Here is a 15,000-nt window from a genome sequence, read left to right as displayed (position 1 = left end):
AGAGATATAACTCATCAATATCTAGAACACAGAGAGAACACTCATCAACATCTAGAACACAGAGAGAACACTCATCAACATCTAGAACACAGAGATATAACTCATCAATAACTAGAACACAGAGAGAACACGCATCAATATCTAGAACACAGAGATAGAACTCATCAATAACTAGAACACAGAGAGAACACGCATCAATATCTAGAACACAGAGAGAGCACGCATCAATATCTAGAACACAGAGATAGAACACTCATCAACATCTAGAACACAGAGATAGAACACTCATCAATATCTAGAACACAGAGAGAGAACACTCATCAATATCTAGAACACAGAGATAGAACACTCATCAACATCTTGAACACAGAGATAGAACACACAGATCAATAACTGTAATAATCACACAGAATAGTGAGTTGTGCTCTAGTCTAATGTATGTTTCTACTGTGAGACCACCTAAAATGGCCTCTACAGCCCACTACTCTTACCAACTGGTCCTGTTACTAACTAAACACAACCCCAGTGACTTCTAGGAACTATGGAGTGGAATAGAAAGAGCTCAGTACATGACTGCACTGCATCTCTTTATCACTCTCACTCTATAAACATACAGAGTGTGTGTGTGTGTGTGTGTTTGTGTGTGTGTGTGTTAGGGTTGCAAAGGGAGGGTATATTACTGGAAACGTTCTAAGTTTACCACTAAACTACCAAAATGTTGGTATCTTTTAAGGATTTTATGTAATCTATCACAAGACATCTAGTGGCCCTTTTGGGTACTGTAATTATCTCTGGCCCTCTGTGTGGCCTTATCTAATGTAAAATATATGAAATAATTAAATAAGATGATTAGAAAAAATAGAATGACAAAGCTGTAAAATAATATACTAAATATAAAGATGCTTTTTGTCATTAATGAGGCTATTTCCTCTGTAAACATATGGTCTATCTACTAGAAACTCATGGACAATATGGACACAGATGAAGAAAGAAAATGATACGATACATTAATACATTTTTCTAAAGTCATTCAAGTATAAATGACCAAAGTTATGATAGATTGCCATAGATTTTTGGTTAATTACCAAAATGACTGAAGATTTCCAAGCGTATGTATGTTACCTTCACAGGTCTCGTCCTGTATATAGTAGCGAAGCGTATGTCTGTTACCTTCACAGGTCTCGTCCTGTATATAGTAGCCAAGCGTATGTATGTTACCTTCACAGGTCTCGTCCTGTATATAGTAGCCAAGCGTATGTATGTTACCTTCACAGGTCTCGTCCTGTATATAGTAGCCAAGCGTATGTATGTTACCTTCACAGGTCTCGTCCTGTATATAGTAGCCAAGCGTATGTATGTTACCTTCACAGGTCTCGTCCTGTATATAGTAGCCAAGCGTATGTATGTTACCTTCACAGGTCTCGTCCTGTATATAGTAGCCAAGTGGGCAGATACACCTGTAGGAGCCGTCCAGATTCTGACAGGTACCTGGACCACAAGTCCCAGGGTTCACTGCACACTCATTGATGTCTGGGAGACAGAACACACACCACATTACACACACTCAGTTAAACTCTTTAGAAATGAAAAAAAGTTAATAAAACATGTAAATACTACAGATAATGTTGCTATGAGGAGAGAGAGACTGAGAAGAGGGTTGAGAGACTGAGAAGAGGGTTGAGAGACTGAGAAGAGGGTTGAGAGACTGAGAAGAGGGTTGAGAGACTGAGAAGAGGGTTGAGAGGCTGAGAAGAGGGTTGAGAGGCTGAGAAGAGGGTTGAGAGACTGAGAAGAGGGTTGAGAGACTGAGAAGAGGGTTGAGAGACTGAGAAGAGGGTTGAGAGGCTGAGAAGAGGGTTGAGAGACTGAGAAGAGGGTTGAGAGACTGAGAAGAGGGTTGAGAGGCTGAGAAGAGGGTTGAGAGACTGAGAAGAGGGTTGAGAGACTGAGAAGAGGGTTGAGAGGCTGAGAAGAGGGTTGAGAGACTGAGAAGAGGGTTGAGAGACTGAGAAGAGGGTTGAGAGACTGAGAAGAGGGTTGAGAGACTGAGAAGAGGATTGAGAGACTGAGAAGAGGGTTGAGAGACTGAGAAGAGGGTTGAGAGACAGAGAAGAGGGTTGAGAGACTGAGAAGAGGGTTGAGAGACTGAGAAGAGGGTTGAGAGACTGAGAAGAGGGTTGAGAGGCTGAGAAGAGGGTTGAGAGACTGAGAAGAGGGTTGAGAGACTGAGAAGAGGGTTGAGAGGCTGAGAAGAGGGTTGAGAGACTGAGAAGAGGGTTGAGAGACTGAGAAGAGGGTTGAGAGACTGAGAAGAGGGTTGAGAGACTGAGAAGAGGGTTGAGAGACTGAGAAGAGGGTTGAGAGACTGAGAAGAGGGTTGAGAGACTGAGAAGAGGGTTGAGAGACTGAGAAGAGGGTTGAGAGACTGAGAAGAGGGTTGAGAGACTGAGAAGAGGGTTGAGAGACTGAGAAGAGGGTTGAGAGACTGAGAAGAGGGTTGAGAGACTGAGAAGAGGATTGAGAGAGTGATGAAAGAATTAAGATAACGTGAAGGAAAACGAGACAGTTGAGAAAACAGATAAGAGGAGAGAGAAAGGGATGAAAAAGGTGTGAGAGGAGTGTGAGAGGAGAGAGTAATGACAGAATGAAGGAAGGAAGGGAGGGATCAGGAGGGAGGAGAGATAGCGAGGAAGGAGATAAGGAGAGAGAGTAATGGCAGAATGAAGGAAGGAAAGGAGGGATCAGGAGGGAGGAGAGATAGAGAGGAAGGAGATAAGGAGAGAGTAATGACAGAATGAAGGAAGGAAGGGAGGGATCAGAAGGGAGGAGAGAGAGAGAGGAAGGAGATAAGGAGAGAGTAATGACAGGAGGAAGGGAGGGATCAGGAGGGAGGAGAGAGATAGAGAGGAAGGAGATAAGGTGAGAGAGTAATGACAGGAGGAAGGGAGGAGAGAGAAGAGAGGAAGGAGAGAGATAGAGAGGAAGGAGATAAGGAGAGAGTAATGACAGGACGAAGGGAGGGATCAGGAGGGAGGAAAGAGATAGAGAGGAAGGAGGTAAGGAGAGAGTAATGACAGGAGGAAGGGCAGGATCAGGAGGAAGGAGAGAGATAGAGAGGAAGGAGACAAGGAGAGAGTAATGACAGGAGGAAGGGAGGGATCAGGAGGAAGGAGAGAGATAGAGAGGAAGGAGACAAGGAGAGAGTCATGTGACAGCTCCTCACCAACACAAATTCTTCCGTCGGCGCTGAGTTCGTAGCCATCGCGACACACACACACAAAGGAGCCCAGGGTGTTAATACAGTTCCCGTTCCTACACAGCCCTCTCTGGCTCGAACACTCATCCGTATCTGGTAACACAGGCGGAAAGATAAACACACACCTTACACACACTGCCTCGGCGTTTAGCTCAGTGGGCTAACACGGTCCTGTGGCGTGCAGAAGACCTGGCTTCAAAACAAAGTTAGTCACACACACACACCTACCTATGCAGTCGTTGTTGTGTGAGAGCTGAAAGCCCGGGTAACACAGGCAGTTATAGGATCCCACTGTGTTCTTACAGGTCCCGTTCCCACACGGCTGTCTCTCACACTCATCCACATCTACAACAGGAGAACATCATTACAACATTATCACAACCTACTGGCAACCACTCTCTCACCAGGTCCAGTGACTACAATGACTACTTGACTGAGTACTTATTACAAACTATCCACAAGTGGAGGCCAATGAGTTATGATTGAACTGCATGTAACTTTGGAGAGAGGAGTGAGATCACATGTGAAAAAGAGCCCTTGTGATAGGTAGATTCAGCTGGATGGACCATGAAAAATAACCACAGCACTATTCACTAATACGACTGATGGAAGATTACAGGTTGTTGATGATGTTGTACTCACCGATACACATGGCCAGGTCTGATGTAGCCTTGAAACCATTAGGGCAGATACAACGATAGCTTCCCAACGTATCAATACACTGGCCTGGGCTACACACTCCTGGGTTCTCCACACACTCATTTCGATCTGTAGAGAGAGAGAGGGAGCGAGAGAGAGAGAGAGAGAGAGAGAGAGAGAGAGAGAGAGAGAGAGAGAGAGAGAGAGGTAGAGAGGTAGAGAGCGAGAGAGAGGTAGAGAGAGGTAGAGAGAGAGGTAGAGAGCGAGAGAGAGAGGTAGAGAGAGAGGTAGAGAGAGAGAGAGGTAGAGAGAGAGAGGGAGAGAGAGAGAGGGAGAGAGGTAGAGGGAGAGAGGTAGAGAGCGAGAGAGAGAGAGAGGTAGAGAGAGAGGTAGAGAGAGAGGTAGAGAGAGAGGTAGAAAGAGAGAGGGAGAGAGAGAGAGGTAGAAAGAGAGAGGGAGAGGTAGAGAGAGAGAGAGAGAGAGAGAGAGAGAGAGAGAGAGAGAGAGAGGTACACGTAGAGAGAGGTAGAAAGAGACGGAGAGAGAGAGAGGGAGAGAGGTAGAGAGAGAGGTAGAGAGAGAGAGAGAGGTAGCGAGAGAGAGAGGTAGAGAGAGAGAGAGGAAGAGAGGTAGAGAGAGAGAGGGAGAGAGAGAGAGGGAGAGAGGTAGAGAGAGAGAGAGAGAGAGAGAGAGAGAGAGAGAGAGAGAGAGAGAGAGAGAGAGGGAGAGAGGTAGAGAGAGAGCGAGAACAAAAAGAGAGCGAGGGTCAGAAGATGTGGAACACACACTGCAACGCAGGACTAACCCCCACAGTGAGACTGGGACAGACTACAGGACTACCCCCACAGTGAGACTGGGACAGACCACAGGACTACCCCCACAGTGAGACTGGGACAGACTACAGGACTAACCCCCACAGTGAGACTGGGACAGACCACAGGACTAACCCCCACAGTGAGACTGGGACAGACCACAGGACTAACCCCCACAGTGAGACTGGGACAGACCGCAGGACTAACCCCCACAGTGAGACTGGGACAGACCACAGGACTAACCCCCACAGTGAGACTGGGACAAACCACAGGACTAACCCCCACAGTGAGACTGGGACAGACCGCAGGACTAACCCCCACAGTGAGACTGGGAGAGACCGCAGGACTAACCCCCACAGTGAGACTGGGACAGACTACAGGACTAACCCCCACAGTGAGACTGGGACAGACCACAGGACTAACCCCCACAGTGAGACTGGGACAGACTACAGGACTAACCCCCACAATGAGACTGGGACAGACCACAGGACTAACCCCCACAGTGAGACTGGGACAGACCACAGGACTAACCCCCACAGTGAGACTGGGACAGACCACAGGACTAACCCCCACAGTGAGACTGGGACAGACCACAGGACTAACCCCCACAGTGAGACTGGGACAGACTACAGGACTAACCCCCACAGTGAGACTGGGACAGACCACAGGACTAACCCCCACAGTGAGACTGGGACAGACTACAGGACTAACCCCCACAGTGAGACTGGGACAGACCACAGGACTAACCCCCACAGTGAGACTGGGACAGACTACAGGACTAACCCCCACAGTGAGACTGGGACAGACCACAGGACTAACCCCCACAGTGAGAGTGGGACAGACTACAGGACTAACCCCCACAGTGAGACTGGGACAGACTACAGGACTAACCCCCACAGTGAGACTGGGACAGACTACAGGACTAACCCCCACAGTGAGACTGGGACAAACCACAGGACTAACCCCCACAGTGAGACTGGGACAGACCGCAGGACTAACCCCCACAGTGAGACTGGGAGAGACCACAGGACTAACCCCCACAGTGAGACTGGGACAGACCACAGGACTAACCCCCACAGTGAGACTGGGACAGACCACAGGACTAACCCCCACAGTGAGACTGGGACAGACTACAGGACTAACCCCCATAATGAGACTGGGACAGACCACAGGACTAACCCCCACAGTGAGACTGGGACAGACCACAGGACTAACCCCCACAGTGAGACTGGGACAGACCACAGGACTAACCCCCACAGTGAGACTGGGAGAGACCACAGGACTAACCCCCACAGTGAGACTGGGACAGACTACAGGACTAACCCCCACAGTGAGACTGGGACAGACCACAGGACTAACCCCCACAGTGAGACTGGGACAGACTACAGGACTAACCCCCACAATGAGACTGGGACAGACCACAGGACTAACCCCCACAGTGAGACTGGGACAGACCACAGGACTAACCCCCACAGTGAGACTGGGACAGACCACAGGACTAACCCCCACAGTGAGACTGGGACAGACTACAGGACTAACCCCCACAGTGAGACTGGGACAGACCACAGGACTAACCCCCACAGTGAGACTGGGACAGACCACAGGACTAACCCCCACAGTGAGACTGGGACAGTCCACAGGACTAACCCCCACAGTGAGACTGGGACAGACCACAGGACTAACCCCCACAGTGAGACTGGGACAGACTACAGGACTAACTCCCACAGTGAGACTGGGACAGACTACAGGACTAACCCCCACAGTGAGACTGGGACAGTCCACAGGACTAACCCCCACAGTGAGACTGGGACAGACCACAGGACTAACCCCCACAGTGAGACTGGGACAGAGTCAGTTAAGGACAGGGACTCATTAAGGCCACTCTGTTACTGTAGTTACTGTGGTCTACAGTGTACACTCTGTTACTGTAGTTACTGTGGTCTACAGTGTACACTTTGTTACTGTAGTTACTGTGGTCTACAGTGTACACTCTGTTACTGTAGTTACTGTGGTCTACAGTGTACACTCTGTTACTGTAGTCTACAGTGTACACTCTGTTACTGTTTCTATACACATAAAAGCAGGAAGAACAACAGGATGCTGCTATTGAAAAGGCTGGGTCCATATTACAGGCCGGTGTACATTCCTTTCTCACACAGCTACTCTGAGGGACGTGCTGCTTTCTAGGCTTTCCTCTCATCATAATCTAGGGTGTTTAGCAGGGAGAGCAGGGGGTGGAACTACAGGCCAGTAAAGCCCAGAGGAGCTCCTCTAGCAGGGGTAAGATATGCAGCACAGCCCCCTGGTCCCTGACACATGCCTCACATACTCACTAACTAACGACTAACCAGGACAGCATGTCTAACACATTCTTCTACTTGTCCAACACACACATTATTCTGTTCTTCTATTCCTCTCCGTCTGTCTGTTGATCTGTCTGTTGGTCTGTCTATTGGTCTGTCTGTTGGTCTGTCTGTTGGTCTGTCTGTTGGTCTGTCTGTTGGTCTGTCTATTGGTCTGTCTGTTGGTCTGTCTGTTGGTCTGTCTGTTGGTCTGTCTGTTGGTCTGTCTGTTGGTCTGTCTATTGGTCTGTCTATTGGTCTGTCTGTTGGTCTGTCTGTTGGTCTGTCTGTCTCTATGGTGCCAGTCTGTTTGTTATTTAGACTAGAACTCCTTTGGCTTTGTCATGTCATCGAACAAAAATGTTTGGTATGACAAAATAATTGTATTTGGCATGGCAACAACAGAAACAGACTGACACCAGGAAAAGGGGATCTAGTTAGAAAACATTCATTTTTCTGCTCCCTGACACTCAGCCTATCCTCCCCCATCCTTACCCAGACACTATCCTCCCCCATCCTTACCCAGACACTATCCTCCCCCATCCTTACCAGACACTATCCTCCCCCATCCTTACCAGACACTATCCTCCCCCATCCTTACCAGACACTATCCTCCCCCATCCTTACCAGACACTATCCTCCCCCATCCTTACCAGACACTATCCTCCCCCATCCTTACCAGACACTATCCTCCCCCATCCTTACCAGACACTATCCTCCCCCATCCTTACCAGACACTATCCTCCCCCATCCTTACCCAGACACTATCCTCCCCATCCTTACCCAGACACTATCCTCCCCCATCCTTACCAGACACTATCCTCCCCCATCCTTACCCAAACACTATCCTCTCCCCCATCCTTACCCAGACACTATCCTCTCCCCCATCCTTACCCAGACACTATCCTCTCCCCCATCCTTACCAGACACTATCCTCTCCCCCATCCTTACCCAGACACTGTCCTCTCATCCACCCAGTCCTCGCTTACCCTTACCTATCCTACTCCATATTTTAGTGATTGAACCAGGCACTGTCTTCTCATCACCCATCCTCCCTCCTCCATCCTCCCCCATCATTACCCCTCCCTCCTCCATCCTCCCCCATCCTTACCCCTCCCTCCTCCATCCTCCCCCATCCTCACCCCTCCCTCCTCCATCCTCCCCCATCCTTACCCCTCCCTCCTCCATCCTCCCCCATCCTCACCCCTCCCTCCTCCATCCTCCCACATCCTTACCCCTCCCTCCTCAATCCCTCCTCCATCCTCACCCCTCCCTCCTCCATCCTTACCCAGACACTGTCCAGTGGGGGTGAAGCGGTATCCAGATTTACATTCACAGCGGTAGCTACCAGGCATGTTGAGACAGCCTGCATTCTGCTGGCACACTGGCCCATTCTGACACTCATCAATGTCTAGGAGGGAGGAGAGAGAGGGGGAGAGTGAGAGAGAGAGAGAGAGAGGGGGGAGAGTGAGAGAGAGAGAGAAAGACAATGTATTAATTACACAATGTATTAATTATTATTTCACTAAAACAAATAGACCCTGAGACCTGTCATACATGTGCAACTGTATAAAACCCTATCCGGCTTGTAGGCCCATGAAAAGGTGACATGGACTCAAAGAGTTTTATACAGCAACACCATGCAGTCAAAGAAATACAAAAATATATAAGGCTGCCATTCAATCCACTTTTAAAGGTCATTTATGCTTGAGCCAACCTGCCCAGTGTTTACTATGAATGCGCCTCGGATTGAATCCGGGGCAGTAGTTCTATGTTCTATGAGCACACAGCATGAAGCCCAGGGGGCAGGCCTTACCTTCACAGATGAGCAGCTTGTCATTGTAGAGGAAGCCCATTGGACACTCACACCTGAAGCTGCCAATCATGTTGATACACACGCCGTTCTCACACACACCTGGGATTTCCCTGCACTCATCAATGTCTGGAACACACACATGTACACAGGCACACACACACACAAACACAAAAACAGATACACAGAATAACTTAACATGTTTTTATTAGTCCTGTGAAGTTGTATACTGGATTTAATTACAATAGTGTCCTTCCACTGGAAGTGGTGTAACTTACCGATGACCTGTCCTGTGTAGATATCAATGTAGTATCCTGGTCTCTCACTTCCACACAGAATGGCAAACTCATCTAGGGTCAGACAGATGGCAGATTTGAGTGTGTGTGTGTGCGTTCTGCACTCAGTGTATATGTGTGTGTGTGTGTACTCACTGGTGCTGGGTACAGGACACTGTTCACAGGGTCTGTTCCAGGCCCGTCCAATGTTGTAGGAGCAGCAGCACATCTTCTTGGTCATGTTGAAGGTCAACTCTCCGTCACACGTCCCGTTGTCAGAGTAGAAGTTCCTGTAGCAGAAACTCTTCCTCATGTCTACGGGTGGGAGGGGACAAACAGTCATGGTGTTGTAGAAGCAGAGGTGCGACACTCTCCATGATAAGAAAGGTAGTTTATTATAGGTCCATAATTAAAAACATCCTGTGAGGTTTTGGTCAGAGACCTTCATCAGATATGGTGTTGTGATGACATAATGTTGAAGAGAATAAATCTAACACATAACACGTCGGCATTGTACATTCAGTCTGTTCTGAATTGACGTACCTGTATAGATAAAGGTTACATACAGTAAATCATATAACTACAAATGATTCTAGCTTGCTGCCAGTCTGTTTCTGTTGTAGTCAGAAACCAACTGTATTCAGACCACACACTCTGTACGTAGTTAAAGACATTATTGTTTAACAGTGAGTAGTACAGTGTATGGTTCTGTACGTACCCATACAGTTGTTTCCTCCATTGACCTGCATGTAGTCCACAGGGCAGATACAGGTGTAGTTTCCTATGGTGTTATAACACTGGCCTGGTCCACAGATACCTGGACGCTCACACTCATTAACATCTACACAGAGAGAGAGAGAGAGAGAGAGAGAGAGAGAGAGAGAGAGAGAGAGAGAGAGAGAGAGGAAACCTTCATGTTAAACACAGCTATATGATGTTTATCTTTATCTTTAATTCAATATGCACACAACATTATGAATGTTTAATAGAGCCAAGGCGAGGTAGATGTTGGTAGTCTACTCTGGGAGTTAGAGGGCTGCCAGTCAGAGCTGAGGTGGGGGTCGGTAGTCTACTCTGGGAGTTAGAGGGCTGCCAGTCAGAGCTGAGGTGGGGGTCGGTAGTCTACTCTGGGAGTTAGAGGGCTGCCAGTCAGAGCTGAGGTAGATGTTGGTAGTCTACTCTGGGAGTTAGAGGGCTGCCAGTCAGAGCTGAGGTGGGGGTTGGTAGTCTACTCTGGGAGTTAGAGGGCTGCCAGTCAGAGCTGAGGTGGGGGTCGGTAGTCTACTCTGGGAGTTAGAGGGCTGCCAGTCAGAGCTGAGGTGGGGGTCGGTAGTCTACTCTGGGAGTTAGAGGGCTGCCAGTCAGAGCTGAGGTAGATGTTGGTAGTCTACTCTGGGAGTTAGAGGGCTGCCAGTCAGAGCTGAGGTGGGGGTTGGTAGTCTACTCTGGGAGTTAGAGGGCTGCCAGTCAGAGCTGAGGTGGGGGTCGGTAGTCTACTCTGGGAGTTAGAGGGCTGCCAGTCAGAGCTGAGGTAGATGTTGGTAGTCTACTCTGGGAGTTAGAGGGCTGCCAGTCAGAGCTGAGGTGGGGGTTGGTAGTCTACTCTGGGAGTTAGAGGGCTGCCAGTCAGAGCTGAGGTGGGGGTCGGTAGTCTACTCTGGGAGTTAGAGGGCTGCCAGTCAGAGCTGAGGTAGATGTTGGTAGTCTACTCTGGGAGTTAGAGGGCTGCCAGTCAGAGCTGAGGTGGGGGTCAGTAGTCTACTCTGGGAGTTAGAGGGCTGCCAGTCAGAGCTGAGGTAGATGTTGGTAGTCTACTCTGGGAGTTAGAGGGCTGCCAGTCAGAGCTGAGGTGGGGGTCAGTAGTCTACTCTGGGAGTTAGAGGGCTGCCAGTCAGAGCTGAGGTAGATGTTGGTAGTCTACTCTGGGAGTTAGAGGGCTGCCAGTCAGAGCTGAGGTAGATGTTGGTAGTCTACTCTGGGAGTTAGAGGGCTGCCAGTCAGAGCTGAGGTAGATGTTGGTAGTCTACTCTGGGAGTTAGAGGGCTGCCAGTCAGAGCTGAGGTAGATGTTAGTAGTCTACTCTGGGAGTTAGAGGGCTGCCAGTCAGAGCTGAGGTGAGGGTTGGTAGTCTACTCTGGTAGTTAGAGGGCTGCCAGTCAGAGCTGAGGTAGATGTTGGTAGTCTACTCTGGGAGTTAGAGGGCTGCCAGTCAGAGCTGAGGTGAGGGTTGGTAGTCTACTCTGGGAGTTAGAGGGCTGCCAGTCAGAGCTGAGGTGGGGGTCGGTAGTCTACTCTGGGAGTTAGAGGGCTGCCAGTCAGAGCTGAGGTAGATGTTGGTAGTCTACTCTGGGAGTTAGAGGGCTGCCAGTCAGAGCTGAGGTAGATGTTGGTAGTCTACTCTGGGAGTTAGAGGGCTGCCAGTCAGAGCTGAGGTGGGGGTCGGTAGTCTACTCTGGGAGTTAGAGGGCTGCCAGTCAGAGCTGAGGTAGATGTTGGTAGTCTACTCTGGGAGTTAGAGGGCTGCCAGTCAGAGCTGAGGTAGATGTTGGTAGTCTACTCTGGGAGTTAGAGGGCTGCCAGTCAGAGCTGAGGTGGGGGTCGGTAGTCTACTCTGGGAGTTAGAGGGCTGCCAGTCAGAGCTGAGGTAGATGTTGGTAGTCTACTCTGGTAGTTAGAGGGCTGCCAGTCAGAGCTGAGGTAGATGTTGGTGGTCTACTCTGGGAGTTAGAGGGCTGCCAGTCAGAGCTGAGGTGGGGGTCAGTAGTCTACTCTGGGAGTTAGAGGGCTGCCAGTCAGAGCTGAGGTGGGGGTTGGTAGTCTACTCTGGGAGTTAGAGGGCTGCCAGTCAGAGCTGAGGTCGGGGTCGGTAGTCTACTCTGGGAGTTAGAGGGCTGCCAGTCAGAGCTGAGGTGGGGGTCGGTAGTCTACTCTGGGAGTTAGAGGGCTGCCAGTCAGAGCTGAGGTGAGGGTTGGTAGTCTACTCTGGGAGTTAGAGGGCTGCCAGTCAGAGCTGAGGTAGATGTTGGTAGTCTACTCTGGGAGTTAGAGGGCTGCCAGTCAGAGCTGAGGTGGGGGTCGGTAGTCTACTCTGGGAGTTAGAGGGCTGCCAGTCAGAGCTGAGGTAGATGTCGGTAGTCTACTCTGGGAGTTAGAGGGCTGCCAGTCAGAGCTGAGGTGGGGGTTGGTAGTCTACTCTGGGAGTTAGAGGGCTGCCAGTCAGAGCTGAGGTGGGGGTCGGTAGTCTACTCTGGGAGTTAGAGGGCTGCCAGTCAGAGCTGAGGTGGGGGTCGGTAGTCTACTCTGGGAGTTAGAGGGCTGCCAGTCAGAGCTGAGGTGGGGGTTGGTAGTCTACTCTGGGAGTTAGAGGGCTGCCAGTCAGAGCTGAGGTAGATGTTGGTAGTCTACTCTGGTAGTTAGAGGGCTGCCAGTCAGAGCTGAGGTAGATGTTGGTAGTCTACTCTGGGAGTTAGAGGGCTGCCAGTCAGAGCTGAGGTAGATGTTGGTAGTCTACTCTGGGAGTTAGAGGGCTGCCAGTCAGAGCTGAGGTAGATGTTGGTAGTCTACTCTGGGAGTTAGAGGGCTGCCAGTCAGAGCTGAGGTGGGGGTCAGTAGTCTACTCTGGGAGTTAGAGGGCTGCCAGTCAGAGCTGAGGTAGATGTTGGTAGTCTACTCTGGGAGTTAGAGGGCTGCCAGTCAGAGCTGAGGTAGATGTCGGTAGTCTACTCTGGTAGTTAGAGGGCTGCCAGTCAGAGCTGAGGTAGATGTTGGTAGTCTACTCTGGGAGTTAGAGGGCTGCCAGTCAGAGCTGAGGTGGGGGTTGGTAGTCTACTCTGGGAGTTAGAGGGCTGCCAGTCAGAGCTGAGGTGGGGGTCGGTAGTCTACTCTGGGAGTTAGAGGGCTGCCAGTCAGAGCTGAGGTGGGGGTTGGTAGTCTACTCTGGGAGTTAGAGGGCTGCCAGTCAGAGCTGAGGTGGGGGTCGGTAGTCTACTCTGGGAGTTAGAGGGCTGCCAGTCAGAGCTGAGGTGGGGGTTGGTAGTCTACTCTGGGAGTTAGAGGGCTGCCAGTCAGAGCTGAGGTAGATGTTGGTAGTCTACTCTGGTAGTTAGAGGGCTGCCAGTCAGAGCTGAGGTAGATGTTGGTAGTCTACTCTGGGAGTTAGAGGGCTGCCAGTCAGAGCTGAGGTGGGGGTTGGTAGTCTACTCTGGGAGTTAGAGGGCTGCCAGTCAGAGCTGAGGTGGGGGTTGGTAGTCTACTCTGGGAGTTAGAGGGCTGCCAGTCAGAGCTGAGGTGGGGGTTGGTAGTCTACTCTGGGAGTTAGAGGGCTGCCAGTCAGAGCTGAGGTAGATGTTGGTAGTCTACTCTGGTAGTTAGAGGGCTGCCAGTCAGAGCTGAGGTAGATGTTGGTAGTCTACTCTGGGAGTTAGAGGGCTGCCAGTCAGAGCTGAGGTAGATGTTGGTAGTCTACTCTGGTAGTTAGAGGGCTGCCAGTCAGAGCTGAGGTAGATGTTGGTGGTCTACTCTGGGAGTTAGAGGGCTGCCAGTCAGAGCTGAGGTGGGGGTCAGTAGTCTACTCTGGGAGTTAGAGGGCTGCCAGTCAGAGCTGAGGTGGGGGTTGGTAGTCTACTCTGGTAGTTAGAGGGCTGCCAGTCAGAGCTGAGGTAGATGTTGGTAGTCTACTCTGGGAGTTAGAGGGCTGCCAGTCAGAGCTGAGGTAGATGTTGGTAGTCTACTCTGGGAGTTAGAGGGCTGCCAGTCAGAGCTGAGGTGGGGGTCAGTAGTCTACTCTGGGAGTTAGAGGGCTGCCAGTCAGAGCTGAGGTAGATGTTGGTAGTCTACTCTGGGAGTTAGAGGGCTGCCAGTCAGAGCTGAGGTGGGGGTTGGTAGTCTACTCTGGGAGTTAGAGGGCTGCCAGTCAGAGCTGAGGTGAGGGTTGGTAGTCTACTCTGGTAGTTAGAGGGCTGCCAGTCAGAGCTGAGGTAGATGTTGGTAGTCTACTCTGGGAGTTAGAGGGCTGCCAGTCAGAGCTGAGGTAGATGTTGGTAGTCTACTCTGGGAGTTAGAGGGCTGTCAGTCAGAGCTGAGGTAGATGTTGGTAGTCTACTCTGGTAGTTAGAGGGCTGCCAGTCAGAGCTGAGGTAGATGTTGGTAGTCTACTCTGGGAGTTAGAGGGCTGCCAGTCAGAGCTGAGGTAGATGTTGGTAGTCTACTCTGGGAGTTAGAGGGCTGCCAGTCAGAGCTGAGGTAGATGTTGGTAGTCTACTCTGGGAGTTAGAGGGCTGCCAGTCAGAGCTGAGGTAGATGTCGGTAGTCTACTCTGGGAGTTAGAGGGCTGCCAGTCAGAGCTGAGGTAGATGTTGGTAGTCTACTCTGGGAGTTAGAGGGCTGCCAGTCAGAGCTGAGGTGGGGGTCGGTAGTCTACTCTGGGAGTTAGAGGGCTGCCAGTCAGAGCTGAGGTAGATGTTGGTAGTCTACTCTGGGAGTTAGAGGGCTGCCAGTCAGAGCTGAGGTGGGGGTTGGTAGTCTACTCTGGGAGTTAGAGGGCTGCCAGTCAGAGCTGAGGTAGATGTTGGTAGTCTACTCTGGGAGTTAGAGAGCTGCCAGTCAGAGCTGAGGTCGGGGTCGGTAGTCTACTCTGGGAGTTAGAGGGCTGCCAGTCAGAGCTGAGGTGGGGGTCGGTAGTCTACTCTGGGAGTTAGAGGGCTGCCAGTCAGAGCTGAGGTGGGGGTTGGTAGTCTACTCTGGTAGTTAGAGGGCTGCCAGTCAGAGCTGAGGTAGATGTTGGTAGTCTACTCTGGGAGTTAGAGGGCTGCCAGTCAGAGCTGAGGTAGATGTTGGTAGTCTACTCTGGGAGTTAGAGGGCTGC

General features: G+C 50.7%; 1 protein-coding gene across 3 annotated transcripts in view; it reads right to left on the bottom strand.

The window, feature by feature from the left end:
* Positions 1-15,000, bottom strand: part of LOC106595265 (fibrillin-1) — a 169,136-nt gene that overhangs the window by 37,781 nt on the left and 116,355 nt on the right. For 2 of the 3 annotated variants that reach the window (XM_082957869.1, XM_082957868.1), the window contains exons 41-49: positions 9,856-9,978; positions 9,294-9,452; positions 9,141-9,212; positions 8,866-8,991; positions 8,338-8,460; positions 3,899-4,024; positions 3,485-3,601; positions 3,224-3,349; positions 1,411-1,530 (exon numbers count right to left, since the gene is read on the bottom strand). In XM_082957869.1, coding sequence (XP_082813995.1) covers positions 1,411-1,530; positions 3,224-3,349; positions 3,485-3,601; positions 3,899-4,024; positions 8,338-8,460; positions 8,866-8,991; positions 9,141-9,212; positions 9,294-9,452; positions 9,856-9,978 — 1,092 coding nt within the window. Of the gene's footprint in view, positions 1-280; positions 328-1,410; positions 1,531-3,223; positions 3,350-3,484; positions 3,602-3,898; positions 4,025-8,337; positions 8,461-8,865; positions 8,992-9,140; positions 9,213-9,293; positions 9,453-9,855; positions 9,979-15,000 lie in introns of those variants that run through there. The other variant, XM_082957870.1, reaches the window with a different exon arrangement.

Source organism: Salmo salar, chromosome 11 (assembly GCF_965601325.2).
Source record: "Salmo salar chromosome 11, fSalSal1, whole genome shotgun sequence".
Lineage (NCBI taxonomy): Eukaryota > Metazoa > Chordata > Actinopteri > Salmoniformes > Salmonidae > Salmo > Salmo salar.
The sequence above is the reverse complement of the archived record's forward strand: the minus strand, read 5'-3'. Positions and strand labels throughout refer to the sequence as shown.